At 34.3% G+C, this 19,336-nt stretch overlaps 2 protein-coding genes, 1 long non-coding RNA gene and 1 pseudogene across 3 annotated transcripts; 3 read left to right on the forward strand and 1 right to left on the reverse strand.

Annotated features, from left to right (window-relative positions):
* Window positions 1-6,202: 6,202 nt before the first annotated feature.
* Window positions 6,203-7,496, forward strand: LOC120201642. Its single transcript, XM_039202215.1, has 3 exons — window positions 6,203-7,023; window positions 7,101-7,178; window positions 7,274-7,496. The coding sequence occupies exons 1-3, from the start codon at window positions 6,289-6,291 to the stop codon at window positions 7,277-7,279; spliced, it is 819 nt and encodes a 272-aa protein (XP_039058146.1). The 5' UTR covers window positions 6,203-6,288; the 3' UTR covers window positions 7,280-7,496.
* Window positions 7,497-10,489: 2,993 nt separating this feature from the next.
* LOC120201619 lies at window positions 10,490-10,903 on the reverse strand. The gene has a single exon (XM_039202196.1). It carries the CDS (start codon window positions 10,901-10,903, stop codon window positions 10,490-10,492), a length of 414 nt encoding a protein of 137 aa, XP_039058127.1.
* Window positions 10,904-16,551: 5,648 nt separating this feature from the next.
* Window positions 16,552-17,809, forward strand: LOC120201721. The gene is made up of 4 exons (XR_005523664.1): window positions 16,552-16,644; window positions 17,349-17,405; window positions 17,540-17,639; window positions 17,714-17,809. It is a non-coding gene; the product is annotated as an uncharacterized LOC120201721 (long non-coding RNA).
* A 298-nt stretch (window positions 17,810-18,107) lies between these two features.
* On the forward strand, window positions 18,108-18,994 carry LOC120201620 (annotated as a pseudogene).
* The last annotated feature ends 342 nt before the right edge of the window (window positions 18,995-19,336 follow it).

Raw genomic sequence — 19,336 nt, forward strand, 5'->3', positions numbered from 1 at the left:
TGATAGGAAAGGCGATGGCACGCCGTAGGGAGATGGTGTCGGATCATCCATTTACTCATCATCATTCTTTTTCTGGGGTCCTACGTCATTTATCTCCTTCTTTTTTTGAACTTCCTGGTCTGATGGGACAGGAGAAACCACTATTGTACCACTCCGAAGAGTGATGGCGCTAACGTTTTCCCTCGGATTTACTTTAGATTGAGACAGAAGCTTACCTTGTGATTCCAAACGGCCTAAGGTTTGCGCCAGTTAGCTTATCTGTTTGTCCATCTCTTGGAAGTGGGTTTCGGGTGCGATTCTGAAATTTTTCCTGAGAAAGTGTTAACCTCTCGACAATTGATTCTAGTGATGTCTTCTGTAGCTGTTGTTGTGGTGGAGGTGATCTCGATTGATAGCTTTCATTTGGTCTTGGGTTCTTAGCATAGCTGAAATTCGGATGATCCCTCCATCCTGGGTTGTATGTATTGCCGTAGGGATTATAAGCTCTTTGGGGAGGTCTCGGGAAATTCCCGACTGCATTGACTTGAGCTGTTGCATAATTTTGAATCAATGGACAACCGTCTGTCGGATGATCAGGCAATACACATATTCCACATACTCGGTTTTTCCCTATCTTTCCTGAAACAAGAGAGTTTACGACTTCAGTTAGCTTATCGATTTTATTTTCTAAGGAATATGAACTTATCTCATGAACCCTTCGAGAATGTTCATTATTTGTGCAAAATTGTTGGGAATTTGCAGCCATTATCGATATTAAGTCTCTAGCCTCAGTAAGAGTCATATTTACCAAGGCTTCACCGCTGGCTGCATCGATCATCTTCATTTCCAGGGGGGTAATCCTTCATAAAAGTATTGAATGAGTATTTGTTCAGTTAACCCATGTTGTGGGCAACTAGAACATAACTTCTTAAACCGCTCCCAATAGTCGTAGAGTGACTCTCTATCAAGCTGCTTAATTCCAAGTATTTTCCTTCGCAGTTCACTTACTTTTACCGCAGGGAAAAACCTGTCAAGAAAAAGGCGAGTCATGTGAGCCCATGTAGTTACAAAATTAGGATGAAGATAAAATAACTACTCCTTAGTCTTTCGGCTAAGGAAAAAGGAAAAGCTCTAAGTTTGATTTGGTCATCGGTTACTCCCAGTGGCGTCATGCTGGAGCACACCATGTGAAATTCTTTGAGATGTTTGTGTGGATCTTCGTTCGACAATCCGTGGAATCTAGGGAGGAGATGAATAAGGCCAATTTTCAGCTGGTATGGAGTTTCGCCTTGGGGAAAATCAATGCACATAGGTCCTTGTTCAGTGGGTGCCGCGGCTAACTCCCAAATAGTAAGTTCGACCATCGGATTTGTATTACCTGAATTTGATTCTTCTTCTGGATTTGTTTGTTGTCTCTTTCTTTCCCGAAGTGTCTGTGCGTGGAGTCTCCTAGCTTTAGCTTTGATATCCGTGTCATACTCCACTAATGTGCCCGGATTAGTCCTGGTCATAAATCAAAAGCAAACAAAAATTAGTAACTTTGGCGAAGTCCCCGGCAACGATGCCAATTTGACAACTGTTGTTTCAATGTCAAAATAATTTCCTTCTTCTCGGATAATAAATAAAGAAAAATTCATAGCGTAGAGAAGTAGGGTCGAATCCACAGGGACTTGGAAAATTCTTAATTTATGTTTGATTGGTCTATATCAGGTGTGAAAGATAGTAAAATGGTTTAAGTAGTAATAAAAAACGATTAAATAAATAAAAGTGATTAAAGTAAAAAAAAATAAGAGAATAAAGGTTGTGAATAAATACGGTAAAAATAGCCTCAAGCCTTGCTTTGACTCAATTTCCTTTAGATCATCGAATAAGATTTTCTCTTTGGGATTCACGTCGGTTACTTTGTCTACGAGGGCTATCCCCGTGACTTTATCTTATATACCGAATACCCAAGGCAATCTTTGATTCCGGCTTCGGGAATTGATTCTATCAACATCTATTGTCGTAGACCAATTACCGTTTAAGTTCATGGCGACCGACTCGGATTGTTGCTTCTATAACCGTCAATTCCGATCTCAAATCCCTCTTGGCGAAGCTATCTCACCAAGTGTGTTCCCAAGAAGTCGAATTGCTTTCTATAAGCCGAATCTTCCTCCCAGACATTTAATCGCAACAACCTCTTGACCAAAGTCAATATTTGATTTTGAAAACTGTTTTGATTTTGAAAAAGAATAAGCACAGAGATTGAGAGAGATTTCCGAAGATATTAGGGACCTGTTTCAATTCTCCCGTTGGAATTGAGTCATCGCGACAGCTCTTGGCTTATGAAAAGTTTAGCTAAGTATGACTTTTGTCATACTTAGCATATTAAAAACAAGTTTGAAAATAAAAAAATAAAAGAACTTGAAAAGGAAAAAGAGATAACTTTTATAAAAACTAGAGAGAAAAGAAGAATGTATTCCGAATGATGAGTTTAGGCTTACCCCAAGTGGGTATTTATAGCCTCTCAAAGCCTAAAGGATAAGCAAAGAAAATAATAAAAATAATACAAAAGACAATTGTTTTTAAATTTAAATTCAAACTTAAAGTAGTCTCCTAATACAACTCTACTCGTCAATCCTCCAGAAGGCGTGCGGATGAAGTCTTCTAGAAACCGCCGCTGACTGGACCTTCTAGAAACTGCCACGTCAGACCGCGTCGTGCCTAGAGTCGTGCCCATGTCTCCAGCCGTGACTAAATAATAAAAAATGCAGAATTCACCCGTTTTGTCACAAATTCTGGAAAGCAAGGACATGTACAAAAATAAGTATAACACGACCAATTCAACAACAATAATTCCACAAAATCGAAGAAATAACGAGCAAAGATTAACTATTCTGAACACTCATCAAATTCCCCCTCACTTATCTCATGCTTTTCTTCTATTTTCATTTCATTCCTCACACGAAATATTATCACCTAACGATTATATCATTGTCGGATGTGATTTTTCTTTCAAATTATAAGAGATAAATCATCAACGTCTAACGAAATAAATATTTACTTTATTTTGAATCAAATCTATGTCTTAAATCATCTTTAAGATTAGAAGCATTAAACAAGCTAGTTAAAAGACATAAATAAGTGAACATGAAGTCTTATAAATGCCCAGATTTTTTGATTTATCAAACTTAAAAGTAAAAGGCCAATTGTTGGATTGTACACACGAAACCATGCAGCCAGAAAGAAGAAGAAGAAAAGTGCTTGTTGTTGGTGTTTCCTTTTCTTATAATCAATGCTATTCACGGTTAATTTCTTTGAATGAAACCGTTCAAATAAAATATATATGCATTACTCATATTACTAATCGATAATATATCATTGATATTTTTTCAAATGTATCACTCAATAACTAGATATAACTTTAGGAAATGAAAGTATACTTATTAGTTGTTAATAATATATTATTATTATTTCCAAAGAAAAAATATATTTGAGTTGAAAAGGGTTTATTTTAATTTTTTTTTTCTTTTTTCCCGTCATCATTAGCCTCTTTTCTTTTTTCTTTTTTATGATCATCGACGGTATTAATCTTAGTATTGGTCATCGACCTCCGATACTCATTGTTTTCCTTTATTTTATTATAGTTTGTCTTTATTTTTCTTGTTTTTTAATTATTAATATCTCTGTTTTTATGACACGTTTTTCTCTACCTTTATGGTACGATTTTCGATCGTTTAACCGTTGTTTTCATTTATCTTTTTTCTCAGTGATAGATTTGACATCGCCGTGACTGATCAAGATGACGCTTATTTATTATCATGCTAATTTACCCTGCTTTGAACTCTCGGATTGGATTTGAATGCGTTCTTGGATAGTTTTTTCACAACACTCGACTCTGATTTGTAGTTTGTCAGTGGTCTTTTAATAGTTTGATCCCCTTTTGTGATTCATTTACCGATATGATCAAATCTATTTGTATCTACCTTTTGTTCGAGCTTATTTGATTAGGTTTTTAATATTTTTCTTGTATGGTCCTTTTGATAATATTAAGTGACTAATTTTCTTATGTTAATAATTACAAAAAAAAATGTCTTTATTATGTATTATGGTTACAATTATAAATCTTTATTATAATTTGGATTATGGCCCCAGTTGATTAGAAAAATGTATATAACCCAAATTAAGCAGTTACTTTTTTTTATTAGGTATAAATATAGTAGGGGTCTCTAATATGAATGGAGATTGGAATTGGGACTTGCTTAAGCAATGGTTCCAAGAGTCAGTGATATCACACATCCTTAACATTAAATCGCCCAATGAAAGTGATGCCAGAGACTTGTGCTGCTGGAAAGGAGATCTCATAGGAAAATTTACCAGTGCAACGGTTTACAAAGTTTTTACCCATCATCGATGCGAGTTAGGATTTAAATAGCAGTTCGTTATCATAACAACAATCATTATATAACAGTAAATATATCGTCCAAAATCGTTATTGTACACGATACTCATAATGCTCGTAATAATATTCACTATTACCATAATTGTGAATTTGTAATAAGAGCATCGCAACCAAAAGTACTACTGTAATGATAACAAGCAATGGTACTCACATGATGATTTACATATCATTCATATACAAACTATCATTTTAACAATGTATACCATCGCATCGACATCATAATGGTCAGCAATAATTTTTTACCATAAAAACTTTATATTTATTAACTTTTAAATTTAAAGACTTGATTAAGTAAAACAAATCAGTTATTGTTAGCTTTTGAAGGTTAATTTTAGTGTCTGTCCATTCCCCTTGGCAGCAGCAATGTGGAAAGCAGTTTATTCTAATTTGTCTTTTTGGTTTACTTGGGCACCTCGCTTAAGTAGGAGCCATATGATTTTGGCAAGAAGGAATCGACCATAAGAAAGGGGGGGGGGGGGGGAGAGACAAGCTGCTGTGAAGATGAACCCCAGAATATTGTAAGGGACTAATGCAGAGTAGAATTTCCTTCAGAATCAGCGTCATTTACGTCTATGTTGGTCTTCATTCCCCTTTCGAAAAAAAAAATTAAAATGTTCATCTAATGCCAAATCACAAAGTTGGTAATCTTTACCTTGATTTACACCAAAAAGCCATTCCTAGCTATGGAAGTTGGATACGGGCACTAAGATTTAGCTTACTTTCATATTGTGAAAGACTTGCCTCTCAGTAGCGGATCCAGAAATTTAAGAATGGAGGTCCAAATTTTAATTTTTTTTCTTAAAAATAATAGGAACGCAAAAATTGTAATTTTTTTTCTTTTTTACTTAACACATTAAGCTAAATCTAACCACATTTCCAAAATAATAGGATGCCTCTATGGGGACTTAGTGCATCCGCCACTGTTGCCTCTGGTGACATATCAGAAATGGAAGAATCTAAAGATTCAAACTCTAAAACTGATCGAAAACCCTGAGCCATCCCCTTACTGATATTGTCTTCCATCAGTGGATCAGTACCTTCTTCATTAGAATCTGGAGAATCAGACATTTTCAAGGGATTTCTCATCCACCCTTTCAACAACTTAACTATATTTTCTGTGCTTGAAGCATATCTCCTTGGTTCTACATAAGATGTGGTGCCATTAAAGGGTTCAAACTCAACTGAACCACTTATGTCTAATGCATCAGATAAAGCTTTTCTAATCTCTTCATCTATATTAGTTTAATAAAATAACCGCATCTGCTGTTATTTTCTAACCCCTCACAAGTTGAATATAAGATTGTAAGGGTAAACTTTATTTGGAAAAACGAAAATTTATTTAAATATTAATGATTATTTACGTAATTTATTTTTTTAATTTTATATATTTAATTACACCAGTAATCCATTAAAGGTCTAATTATTATAGTTAATTCTTAGTGATTACATATAGATTAAATAAAAATAAAAATAATAAAATATTATATTTTTTAAATTCAGTAGAAAAAAATGTACAAAATTTAAACGATATAGTTTATCCAAACAAATAAAAGAGATGGACCACCACTATAGGCCCAAAACAAGTTTAAACCTGATTTCTGTTTTCTTAAATGGGTCACTGCCGAACCCAACAAGAAGTCCACTCGAAACACCGACTTCCCAAATTCACGATATTACCCCAAAAAAAAAGCCTAAAGGATCTCATAACCCAAACGTCAAAAGCTTGAAATGGCCCTCCTGCACTATTCTATAAATCAAAACCTCTGAATCAGCTGGCTTTGCTTCCCGGCGATTATCAAAGGGAATTTAAACAAAAAAGATCCATCTTTTTCTGGGGTTTTCAAGTTTGAGCTCGCTCTATCTTTTGGATGCGATCAATGGTGTATTCTAATCAGAGAGACAGGGCGATGGAACCCGAGAGATCGAAGCCTCTGCATAATTTCAACCTACCTTCTTTCAAGTGGACCAATCAAACGCATCTCAAGCTAGACGATGATGCTTCCACTCCCGTTGACTCATTGCGTCGTCCTCGTCGTCATGTGATACGTGCACGCCGGTCATCCCTCGGGAGTTCGATAGTGGGTGGTGGAATGCGACGGCCGGAACCGGAGTCGTGTCCGAAGAAACACGATAGTGGAAGGGGGGCGCAATTGAAGATATCAACGGGAGAGGCGGCGGAGGGTATCGGGGCAGTTAGAGAGGAGATCATGAAGGATCTGAAAACGGCGGCGGATGATATTATGGGTGCGGCTTTTAGAGATGAAGTGCCCGTTGACGAGGAGTTTAAGGAGACTAAACGGAAAGGAAAAGAGATAGAGAAGGAAGAATTGCCGACGGCAGAGGTGGAGGAGACGAGGCCGTGGAATCTCCGAAAAAGGCGTGCCGCGTGGCAGACTACGATTGTCGGGAAAGGAACTAACAACATTTATAGTTCTCCGTTGGCGACTTCTTCGACGGCTGCAGCCGATGAGAAAAGACCACGACCGAAATTCTCGGTCTCTCTTTCAAAGAAAGAGATCGAGCAGGACTTCATGGCGATAACTGGGCGTCGCCCTCCGGGTAGGCCGAAGAAACGGGCACGCCACGTTCAGAAGCAATTGGATGTGAGTTCGGCATTGTTTTCTGTAATAGTTTCTCCTTTTTTTCATTATTTATTTGAATCTTTTCTATTGGGTCGCAGTCTTTGTTTCCCGGAATGTGGTTATCGGAGGTATCGGAGGATTCCTACAAGGTCCCGGAGAACGGTGAAAACGGCAAGGTAAGAAATTTTTGCAGCTTTTGAAACCGTTGGTCTGATTCGATATCTCTGTAGTGTTAAAGAATCTAAAGATCTTGATAACTGGCTTTCTACAGAGATAATTACGGAGCTGCAACAAGCGGGAAGGAGAAGTTTCAGACCTTTATGAACTGGGAATTTCTTTCATTTTTAATCAAAGAACTGGGAGTTTCTTTCATTTTTTTATCAAAGAAGTGGTAATTTCAGTAAAAGGAAGCTTTAGTTTTAGTTTTATTATGATCTTCATTCTTCATCTTCTTCTTCTTCTTCAATCTCAAGTGAATGAACTTGCAAGTAAAGTGTTGGGTTTTAAATAGAAGAAAATGGTTTTAGATTTGATTTTGTGATTACAATGATTGAATCAGATAGTGTTTTTGATTGTGTCATTTCATTCGGTAGTAAATTTCGATCCTGAATTTAGTTAGTTAAACACTCATTAATACTTTGATTAATATTAGAGTTTGAGTTTCACTTAAACTGTGAGTTTTGACGAATGTGTGAGATAATCTTAAAAGAATGTGATCCTGTGTTATAATCCGTATGCAATAGATAAAGGGAGGTAGTTAGAAATGTCGACGCATATTGCGAGAGGAGAGGCTGCTCTTTGAGCATGAAAACGTGTCCTATCATATTCTCTCCGAAGCCCCCTTTTACTGTCCTTTATTTCTTTGATGTGTTCATGAGATTTTTTTTCTTCCAAAAATCTAAATCTAAATTCATGCATCCTTGTAAATATTGCTTCAAACTGGTTATCAAAGTAGAATAAACTTTTTTTAACCACTTGAACTACTCCAAGGGTTCGTCCATAGGGTCTTAAAGTATTATTAAGGTATTATTATGGTGGATTTAAGATTTACAACAGGAAAATTTATAAATTTGTATAAAAAATATTATGAAGAATGTAATATTTTTTATTTCAACCTAAAATTTCATAATATCTAACTTAAAAATTATATTTTTGATAAAAAATTCGGTTACAATCGATTTGTAACATTTTTTACCTTATATTAACAAATTGTATATAAAACTCTCTAAATAAAAATCAGTAAATGAGACATTTTAATTTTGAGTTCTTCTTAACGTGTTAGATTAAAGTATTATTTATTTAATGGTTCTTTTACATGTCATCCACAATCCATCATTCACGTGCCACAAAGGGTTAAATTGTTAATATTTTTATCTATTTACTTCAATAACTCGATTGATTTGCCATTGAGTTTAACATAAATGATGTATATTATTGTCAATATTAAGAAACACCAGATCAAAAACAACTTCAAAATTCAGACCTGCGGATTCGAACCGGCGACCTAAGGATCTCGAAATTTTAAACTACAATCCCCCGCACTACAAACTGACCTAAGATCGGTTTCTAACATTAAATTAAAATCATTAAATTTTAATATCAACATAACATTTAGGGATGAACAACCCGACCTGACCCGGAAATTTTACATTCTTCACCCGACCCGACTTGACCTGAAAAGTATATATCCTCCATTCGACTCGAATCCGACCCGATTTTTTTAGATAAAATCCTAACACGATCCGACTAAACCTGAAATAATAAAAATATTATTTTTATTCAATAAAAACAATAATTTAATTAAAAAATAATATATAAAGGATTATTATTGTAATTATTCTTAAATATATCATGTAAAATTATATTTTTTAGGATTGGATCGGGTATTTTTCACCTTAAACCCGAATCCAACCCGCCCGAACATAATCTTTTAAAAAATCCGACCGGCCCGACCTGAATCCATTTTTTTTAAAAAAAACCCGACCTAATCGGGTTCGGGTCCGATGCCCATCCCTAATAACGTCATAATATTTAAAAAGTTCAATCCAGTGTGCAACGAAATTCCCTTGTCTGTACGCATGTATATTCTGGATTCCCCATGGAAGTTTTAGCATTTGCATCAATGATCTGATCACACCATTATTATGCTGCTCATCAGAACTCCATCAGAGACTCCTGCAAATTAAATAAACCTACAAAAAAATATAGCACCATAAATTCATTATGACTTAAACCACATTAAAATAGGATATATGTAAATTATTTTACTTTTATGATTTAAAACTTCAAATACACACGTCGGCCATGTTTCATGGGACAAAGTAATTGGTCACCCACATGGATGAAGATTAAGGTTTCATCCCAAGCTTAGGCAGAGGCGGCGCTAGGCATGAACAATGTGTGCGACCGAACAGGACCCGGAATAGCAATGGCCCCAAAAAGTTCACAATAAGATTATTGGTATTATCGTAAATGATTAAACTATAAAAAAGGAGTCCAAAAAGTTTTGTTCGAAAGAAGATATGAGAAATACCAATAATTAGTATTACTCACTTTACGAAAAATGACATCTTTTTAAGAATTTGCACAGGACCTCCAACGTCCTAGCCCCGGCCCTGAGCTTAGGCACACCACCATTGGGAGGTGCTATGCCCATTCTTTGAGTTCTCTAACAACAATTTTAATTGGTCAAAGTTTTCTCCTCTTATAACATTTTAGTCAAAATTTTTGGTGTATAATCACACTCAAAATCAAGAATGGTTCGAGGGATGGATGGAGACAATCATTCATGAAATTTTTAAATTCTCTTATATTTAAAATCTTTTGTATGTTTTTTAAAACGATAATATATTTTCGTCTCCTTAAAATTTTATAAGTTCCTTCCCTTTAAAATTTTATGAGTTTGCTCTATAACATAAGATACTGTGTCTGTTCATTCTCAAAATCATCAGCCGTGCATGGTAGAGTGACTGATTATCGAGATGGCCAGTAGCCCAACCCAACACCATAGTGTTTTATATGTTTAAACCATTGTATTTGGGATAAGCTACCTCATTAATCCAAGTAAAAAAAATACTTCATCAATCACAAACTTTAAGCATTATTTTGTTTAGATCACTGAATTACAATCAATTTTGTCATTAAAATTTTCAGATTAAGTCGTTAAATCATTTACTATGTGATTCTAATTTTCCAGCTTTTCAAAAGAAAAGAAAAATCACTTTGGTCAATCAATATCGGTCATCGGTAACTACTCGCAATAATATTAATATCAAAACGTTTATATTTTCTCAAAAAAAAATCTTTCAATATGAATATCAAAACTTGTGAAAATAAGAGAAATACCATGATGACTGGTCTGCCAAGTCCATATGCATCATCCATTTCATGAATTGTTTCAACTCACATTAAAACTTGAACCAGATACCTCCATGTGCTTCTGATATAATCTAGTTCATCTCCTTCATGGAACCCAACTGTAAAAATTTCATCTCTTCTTCCTTTTAACCTTACCATTACAGAAGAGAGAACCCAACCCCAAAAAACTCGCACTCACATTCGAAATGATCGGATGCGGAAGATTCAAAACAGGACTGACTCGAACACCGCTACTCCCATGTGCTCCACAACTCTTCTTTAATGGCGGCCTTTGTGTCGAGTTACCGTAAGTGCAATACGTACTCGATGCCGATGATTTTCTCGACAAAGATGGCTGTTTCAGGAACGTATGTTTTTGACGGGTTTCTTTCGGATTTGGAGCCGAACCCGTCGAATTGCTGCGAGCGAGGAATTGAAGTGGTCGGATCAGGCTTTTGCTTCGAGTGCTCTCGCAGTTGAGGCTGCTGCTTCTCTTGAACTGCCAGAACGATTTCGATGCGGCCTTGTCGTCTGCGGCATCCATGCTCATCGACAGAAATTCTTTCAACCTTTTCTTCCCCGAGTTGTCCGTCGGGAAACTAACCGGAACCGGCTCGGGTTGACGATGAACTTGTATTGGGACGAAAGGTTTTCGCTTGATCTAGATCGGTAGAATCTTGCCATCGGAGAAGAGCTCATCGGCTTAGGGTAGTTCTTGAACGAAACTATTCTCGAAGCAGAAATCGAAATCCGACGATGAATTCAGTAGCGATGTGTCTAATCTCTGATGGTGTCATTCTTCAATGGAATCTGTACCCTCGAGATCATTGGAAAACGACATCCTTGGGCTTGAAATCTCTGATAAAACTTCATTTGCCATAGTTGGGCAGTGTTAGCTCAACCACAAAAACATGCTTCTGTGTATCTAGCAACAATGGCGAATGGGAGAGAAAACTTTATTGCTTGGACAGAATATTAATAATTTGAGATGAGAATTTCTGGTCTCGCCGTCTAATCATAGTCTAACAAAAACTAGTTAATAATAAGCTTGGATTACTTGGATCAGATCTACGTGTATATATTATATATAAATAATTAAGATAATGTCATATATAATCGTTGAATCGATACTTGTTTTTTAAAAAGTCTTAATACTAAAACGGTCTTCAAACTATATTATCTTTTTTAAAATTGTCTACAAATTTTTTTCGATTAATTTAAGTATTTAACATTATAAATATTATCACTTTAAACACATTGACCGCAATGGTTGTTAAAATATTTTGTCAAATGATGTGTTGCATTTATATAATTTTAAACATTTTATTTAAAATAAAAAATAAAAAAAATATTTTAAAAAATCTCAAAACTTTTAAAAATCTTTAAAATAACCCCAAAAACTTTGAGAACTCTAATTTCAATCCTATACCATCATCGACCGCCGCTTTTGTCGCCATTACCGTCGGATCCTCATCCGATCAAACCTCCAGTCGATGACAAGATGATTCCAACCACCCAAAACCCGACGAACCCGATAGTTTAAAAAATCGTGACACCAGTGCGATTTGCTACACACAATGACTCGGACGACTATATTGAAGGCAAGGCTGACGACGACAGACAAGAGAGATGATAAGGGTGACATCGGCGCCAACAACTGTGGTCGGCAATAGATGTAAGATTAGGGTTAGGGTTAGGGATTTATGTTTTTTTGTAATTTTAGGGGAAAATAAGGTTTTTTTTTAATATAATAATATTTTAAAGTTTTTTTAAAATAAAATTATCAGAATGTGACACGTATTACTTAAAGGGTTCTTTTAACATCGTTACGACCGAGACACTTAAAGTTGTAATGTTTGTAACGTTAGTCACTTGGATTGACCGAAAAAAATTTAGGCATCACTTTGGGGAAAACGATATAGTTTGAATACTTTTTTTATATTAATCCTTCAAAACAATGTCTAATAGGATCTTTGATTGGTCTAATTTTATTTTAAGCAAAGATGAGTATTCAATCTAATTAAGTAGGGCACGAATTGAGTGACCTCGGTGGGTAAAGAAATTGTTGTTATTCTTTGCCCGAACACTATAAATGCCAGAGGCTCACGCAAGCGTTCAATATCAAATGGTTGAGGGTTATATTTGAACACATACTACCTTCTACTTACCCCAAATTAATAAAAAAATCTAATTAAGTGGGAAAAAATAATATAGTTGAGTTAATGAATATTTTGTAGTATCTTAATTTAATTAATTTTTTTTGGAATTGAATTAAGAGAAATGAAATTAAGGTAAAATAAATTTATATGAATTAAATAAAAAATGTATTAAATTAAAATATTGTCAATAATATGACTAAATTTAAGTTAGAATACATAGATTTAAGGCGACTTTGTTGGTCAAATATTTAGACGGAAATTGTTTTGGGGAAATATAGGTATTTGAAAATTAATTTGTGTTTAATCATATTTTGATATATCAAAAATTATTTAATATTTAAAAATTTTAAGATTATATTTGATTTGGTTATTTTAATATATAAATTCGTTTTAGAGTAAAAAACTCCTTTTTACTCCTTACTTTATTAAAAATAATTGAGGCATATATTGGAAATAATTTTGAAACTATTTTATAAAGGGTTTCGAACTTTAATCGAGTCAAAAATTATTTTCAAACCTAGAAGTATCGATATTGTTCATGAGGTATCGATATAGTATCGATGCTAATAACTTAAAAATACAAAACATTATTGATACTCCCTTTGTTGTGTAGATTCCAATAAGCTATTTTGGTACCGATACTCAGCTAGTATCGATACTCCAGGAGGCAATACCGATACTTCCCTTATATTTTTAAGAATGTCAAAATCCAATATACCATTTTAATATTAATACTCCAATGATCAGTACCAATACCCCCTTCCCAAACAACTATATTTTTATATTTAACGTTGGTAGTACCGATACTCCAAGCTCGAGTATCGACACTCAAGTCGTCTGGGAAACATTTATTTTGGGAAACTTCATCCCAACACTCTATTAAGTCCCACAACAACCCAAACGAATCGAATTGAATGAGGGAGTATAAAAACAAGATTTCAAGTCATATGTGAAGACAAGAGATCAAAGAGAAAACCAAAGCAATCACATAGAGTCAAAAATCAAGTCAACATTCTCAAATTTTCCTTTGGCTTTCGAGAACACGTGTGTACTTATTTCTTTCATTTTCTTAAGTGTTCTATTTGTTTTGAATTGTGTAAACACACTCGTTGTAAGGGATTTTTCATGGTTTACTATTTGTAATTTATTCTTAGGAAGTGTTGTATACTTGAGACTTTGGGGGTATAAGTCTAAGTGTGTTGCAAGTTTACATCTTGTCCTAAAAGGTTTGAACAAATTAGTAAATTTGTTGAAATCCTTAGTGTGGAAGTTAAGATAGTCGATGTAGACTTAATTAAGGAAGTTAAATCACTCTAAATTGCTTGTGTCAATTTTTCATATTCCTGCAAAAAGCTTCCATTAATATTTTAATTGTCAATTCACCTCTTCTTGGTCATTTCACTAGTTCAGATAGTTCAACAATTTGCAGTCTATGCTATTTACTACAGGGTATTTGGAACTCGTCGGATGAAAATAACGAATTCCATAAAACATGACGAATTTCATACAATTTTCTATGACCCATACGGACAAATTAATTTTTCAACACATGCATTTCTCAAATATTTTTTCACCCACAATGTTTCAAAATTTTATTGATTTAAGACCCTATATATTTAAAAACACTTTTAAAGCAAAACAATCGAAAAATAAGATATTTATTATAAAAAGAAATTTTCTTATATAAAAAGAGCTAAGCACATTATTGGGTAAAGAAGCCAAGGGAAAGGGACAAGGGCATAGATTAATGTAAAATTTTATGTAAGGGGTAAATTTTTAAAAGGATGTTTTAGAGATAAAAGTGTATTTTCAATAAAAATATATATAAAAAATCTAAAATATATGATAATTTTAAATTTTCAGGGAAGTGACTACTTCACCGGTCACTCAATCCATCACTAGACAAGAGGAAGAGTGTATGAATGGGATAACAAAGGGATGTGTCTGTGAAGCATTATTATTAGAGAGAAACAAAAGGAATCTTGAGACAATACTCATGTCCAAACCCTACATACAAAGTTTCCATCGTCTAATCCTTATTTTATTACCCTTTTCCCAACAATGCACATTGGTGTTTTTAATATGTGAATACAAATATGCATGTTGATTGAAAACGATAAAATTCAAATAATTGTCTATAAAAAAATCAAATAATTATATATATGGCATAATGTTAAAATTAGTCCCCAATGTTTATTAAAATAGTCATTCCAATTTGTATTTTTAGAGCATTTTAACCATAATGGTTCATTTTAGGTAAAAAAATACACCTACATCTGTTCGAATAGTCACTTTGGTCCTTATTCTTTTTTTTTCTAAAGTATTTTGGCCCTCAACATTTCATTTTAGGATAAAAGACCCTTATTTTGGATGCTCATCCATTTATTAATAACAATTTTCATCTATAAAGGGATTTTTTGTCTCAAAATAAAATATTGGGGGCTAGAGCTTCAAAAAAGGGACCAAAATGACCATTTGATAAATATCATGGGCTAATTTTTGTATTTTGCCTATATATATTTAGGGTAAACTACTAAAGTGACCACTTGACTATGGGGTTAGTGTTGATATAACCATCATACTTTCAATTTTGTAAATACGATCACATAACTATTTAAATGGTTTCAATCAAATTATATGTCGTTAACATTTAATGGAAGTGTTGACGTGACAACTAGTAAAATTGATATAATTAGACATTTGATCCCCAATACTTACACATTCAATTAATTTAATCATAATTTTAATTTAATTCAATAAATTAACACTAAATTAAATGTCTAAATAAAATATATTAACAAATTCACTTAATCGAATTAACTCAGTTTAATTCAGTTCAATTTAATTATATTTTATAAAGAATGAATTTCTACACACTTCTATAAATATAAACAATTTTAAATTGTGAATTCTAAAAAAATGCAACATACTGCCTAGTTATTATCTATGGTAATGGCAGTATGGTACACAAGAAAAATCTATGGCTAAATATATTTAATAAAGAAAAATATCTTAGAATCAGTACCAAATTTTCCAAGGGAATCTTCCACAGAATCTCATTCCCGTGGATTTCATTTTCCTATATATATTTGATATTTGATATTCGAGATTCTGTTTTACTATTGTTTTTTCGTTGTAGGGTTTTACATCAGCCCTTGCACAGCAAAGCCAACACTTTCTCTCTCCAACACAATCCGAAAGAATAATGGTTGTCAAACTCGAATAAATCCTTAGAGCTCTTCTTGAAGATTGGTTTAGACGAACGAACTGCTCGTAACACCGTCGCCAACAACAAGGTCACCGCTGTTATCCACGAGGTTCTTCTTTCTTCACTTTACTCTTTTTTCCGTCTCTACTTTGGATTTCTTTTTTTCTTTATAATTTGTTCTAATAATAATTCTACCCGTTTCAATCTTTTTTTTTTCGTTACGCTGCTTTGACAAATGGATGTGAACGTACTACTGGAAATCTTATATATACTGTAAGTTAATTCTTCATTTTTTGTTTAATTTCTTTGTATTTAGTTATATATTTCTCTAGCTGAAAAATTGGAGATGATTTTTGCTGTGTATGTATCATACGTTGCCACGAAGTACCCTGCGAATGCTCTTGTTCATCGTCCAGTTTGACTTGAATATGTTGTGTCCTCTAAGGTTAGAATTTAATCTTTGTTTTTTCCACTCTTGTTTAGCTTAATTAAAGGGAATCATGGATGGAATTGTTAGGGGGTGCTTCGTTTTATTACCATCTTTTAAGGCTGGTCAACTTTTTGCAGATTAAGACTCCGGCACAGTTAGAAGTTGCATTTTCTTTTCTCTCGAATGTTGCATCTGAGAATTTTGAAAAGAAAGAATTTGAAGAAGCTTGTGGCGTTGATATGTATAAGATTGTTCACACTTTCAATGAATGATAACATAGGATGCAATGGCTTTGCTTCCTAAATTTGTTGTTAACTTTTTTTTTTGTTCGTTATAGGTTGAGTCTTATTTAGTGCCATTTTTATGATTACTTAATTGTACTTCTTAACAGGGGGTTGAAGCTTCTGTAGAGGAAATTACACATACCGCCAATGGAATTTTTGAAGAGAAGAAGTCAGTAATTTTGGAGGGACGTTATCGAACAAACAGTTTGTTATCTCTCACTATCTCGTGGTCTTTCTATTATACCCATGAAAACATATGCAAATGATCAAAACACCCGTGCTAGCCTGCATAGTACACACGTAGAGAAATATGCAAGTGCAATATAGATCATCAAGCTTGTATGTATAAGGATATGCGGAATTTACACATGCATTTTCAAAGACAATTTGAACGTAGGAGCCTAGATATTTTTCCTTCAAAATCAGTTTTCTAATTTATTATCATCCCACTATTGTTATAGATGTTGTCTGATATTCTTGTGCCTTTTCTCTTGTTGATGTGCATTCTAGTATAGTTTTCTAATTATTGTTTTAAATTAACACATGATAATTAAACTAAAATCGTACGTATATAAAGAAAATTGAATGATGTATTATAATTTTTTGGATATCATGCGCCTCGTCTTCGTGAATCAGGCGCCTTTCATGCGCCTCGTGCCTTAAGGCTCCAGGACACTATGCGCCTCGATGCGCCTTGAGCCTTTGATAACTTTGGTGATGTCTAAACGAAAGGTGAAAGAAAATAAGATTTTTTGTATGGCTTCATTGAGTTGTTTTGATTTGATTAAAATAAAAATATAATGTTCATTTACTATGATGTGATTTAGTTAAATTACATTGTGACGAACAAATATGTCGATGGTTGGGATGATTCCCGTGTCCATGACATTAGCTGGTTTACGGTGTAGGGGCGTTACTTCAACTGCGATAAATGCTTTTGTTCGAGGAAATGGAATCACTAGAAGGTTGAAAATGCATATCTTCATTCTCATCTAATGCTCTTTATTTTATCTAGATGTAGGCCTGTAACATAAATTTATGGCAAACCTGCTTTTCAAAATTTCTGAGTTTTTCATTAATATTTTAACATGTGCCACAGTGATTGTAGTCTGATTCGCTTGGATCGCCTTGAGCATCACATAAGAGAGGAATTGAACAGGACAGCACCTCGTGTATTGGTTGTGCTACACCCACTTAAGGTCATCATCTAGTCTGAATTCTTCGTTTAAAATCCATCTTTCAATTCTATGCATCATCTTCTTTTTGTTCTCAGGTAGTTATAACCAACCTTGAATGGTTGTCCTTTTTTTCTATATGTATGGGGTAAGGGGAGGTAAGATAGTAGGCTGGCCCCAACACCAGGTTGAGAGCAGCTTTCGTAGGAGACCTCCGAATTATGAAATGTCCTCCGTGGGACTCGATCCCACGACCTCAAGGTGAGGATAAATAATAGATTGTTTTAACTTATAAATTAACTTTGAATAATCTGCAATTTTCCCTTCAGAATCACATTGGAACGATACTGAGCATTGTCTGCTCATTTATCTTTTAATTCAATTAAAAATATTGGGTATTAATTTCAATCTATAATTTGTTCCAAAATTATTGTCTGCTGATTTTATGTGCCATTTTCAAGTGTTGTATATATTGAGCGCTCTGATTTCCGAATGAAAGTTTCTAATGATTACTATGGGTTGGCACCTGGCAAGTCAGTCCTCCTAAGGTATACATTGTGTGTTGACACACAGACACACACTTGGATATATGTTGTCAATTTGTTCTGCAGATTTAGTTTAGTAGCTTCTGTGTTCCCGTTTCTGCATATATGCATTCCCCATAAAGTGCACAGATGTAATACTGGCCGATGACAATGAGACCGTGCTCGAGATACGAGCTGAATATGATCCTTCTTTTTAATTTCTTCGTCGCTCTTTTGATTTCATCCAGGAGTTTTCTGTTAATCCCTCTTTTTATTTGACTTGTGAACATTTTAGTGCAGGGGGTTCTCCACTGGGTAGCAACCTTCACCCGGGGATGATCCCCTGAAGGTGGAAGTCAGATTGTTTGATAGACTCTTTAATCCCGAGGTTGCAGTCATTTATTCGTATCTTGGACTCGTTTCTTGCTTTGACTTCTTATGACTTGAATATTTATTCAGAATCCTGCGGAACTCGACAATTGGCTGGCTGATCTGAACCCCAATTCCAAAGTGGTGATACCTACAGCATTTGCAGTACCAGCGCTTTGCAAATGCTGCTGTAGGGGATACATTTCAGTTTGAAAGGCTAGGTAGGTTTCATAAGCTTTGTTTGTGTGGTTCTGTTTCTCTAAATTCTTGGATGACATAAAACCACATCATTATAATATCATAGGCGCGGCAATTTAATGGTCGATTGTCGTGTTTTCAATTTCAGGGTACTTTACAGTTAACAAGGACTCGACTGCGGAAAAACTCGTGTTTAACCGCACGGTCACGCTCAAGGATACTTACGGTATGGGTGGTAAATAGATTTACTCACACATCAAAAATGCAGTTTTGAGCTTTAATACTGTTTATTTGCTTTCATGAATTCAGCACTCTGTTGTATTGAAATCCTTTTTGTATGTTTGTTATATAAAGTTTTGCCGGAAGTTGGTCTTTTAAAGCTCGGATGCTTTTATTTTCTTTTAAAGCTCAGATGCTTTTATTTGCACTACGTCATATAGCTTTGATTTGATCGCAATTCCCACATTTTTGCTATATTTCAATTTTCACATGTGATTAATTAACCTCCAAAATATTCATAAAAGCAATCATAAAATTATGTATCTAAATTCAATATGAGGATCCATAAAAGGTAATATCAACATGATTACAAATAATTGTCTTCTTGATCCGTCATGACGTCGCCAAATC

Source organism: Hibiscus syriacus, unplaced genomic scaffold (genome assembly GCF_006381635.1).
Source record: "Hibiscus syriacus cultivar Baekdansim isolate YM2019G1 unplaced genomic scaffold, ASM638163v2 tig00007895_pilon, whole genome shotgun sequence".
NCBI classification, from domain to species: Eukaryota; Viridiplantae; Streptophyta; class Magnoliopsida; order Malvales; family Malvaceae; genus Hibiscus; species Hibiscus syriacus.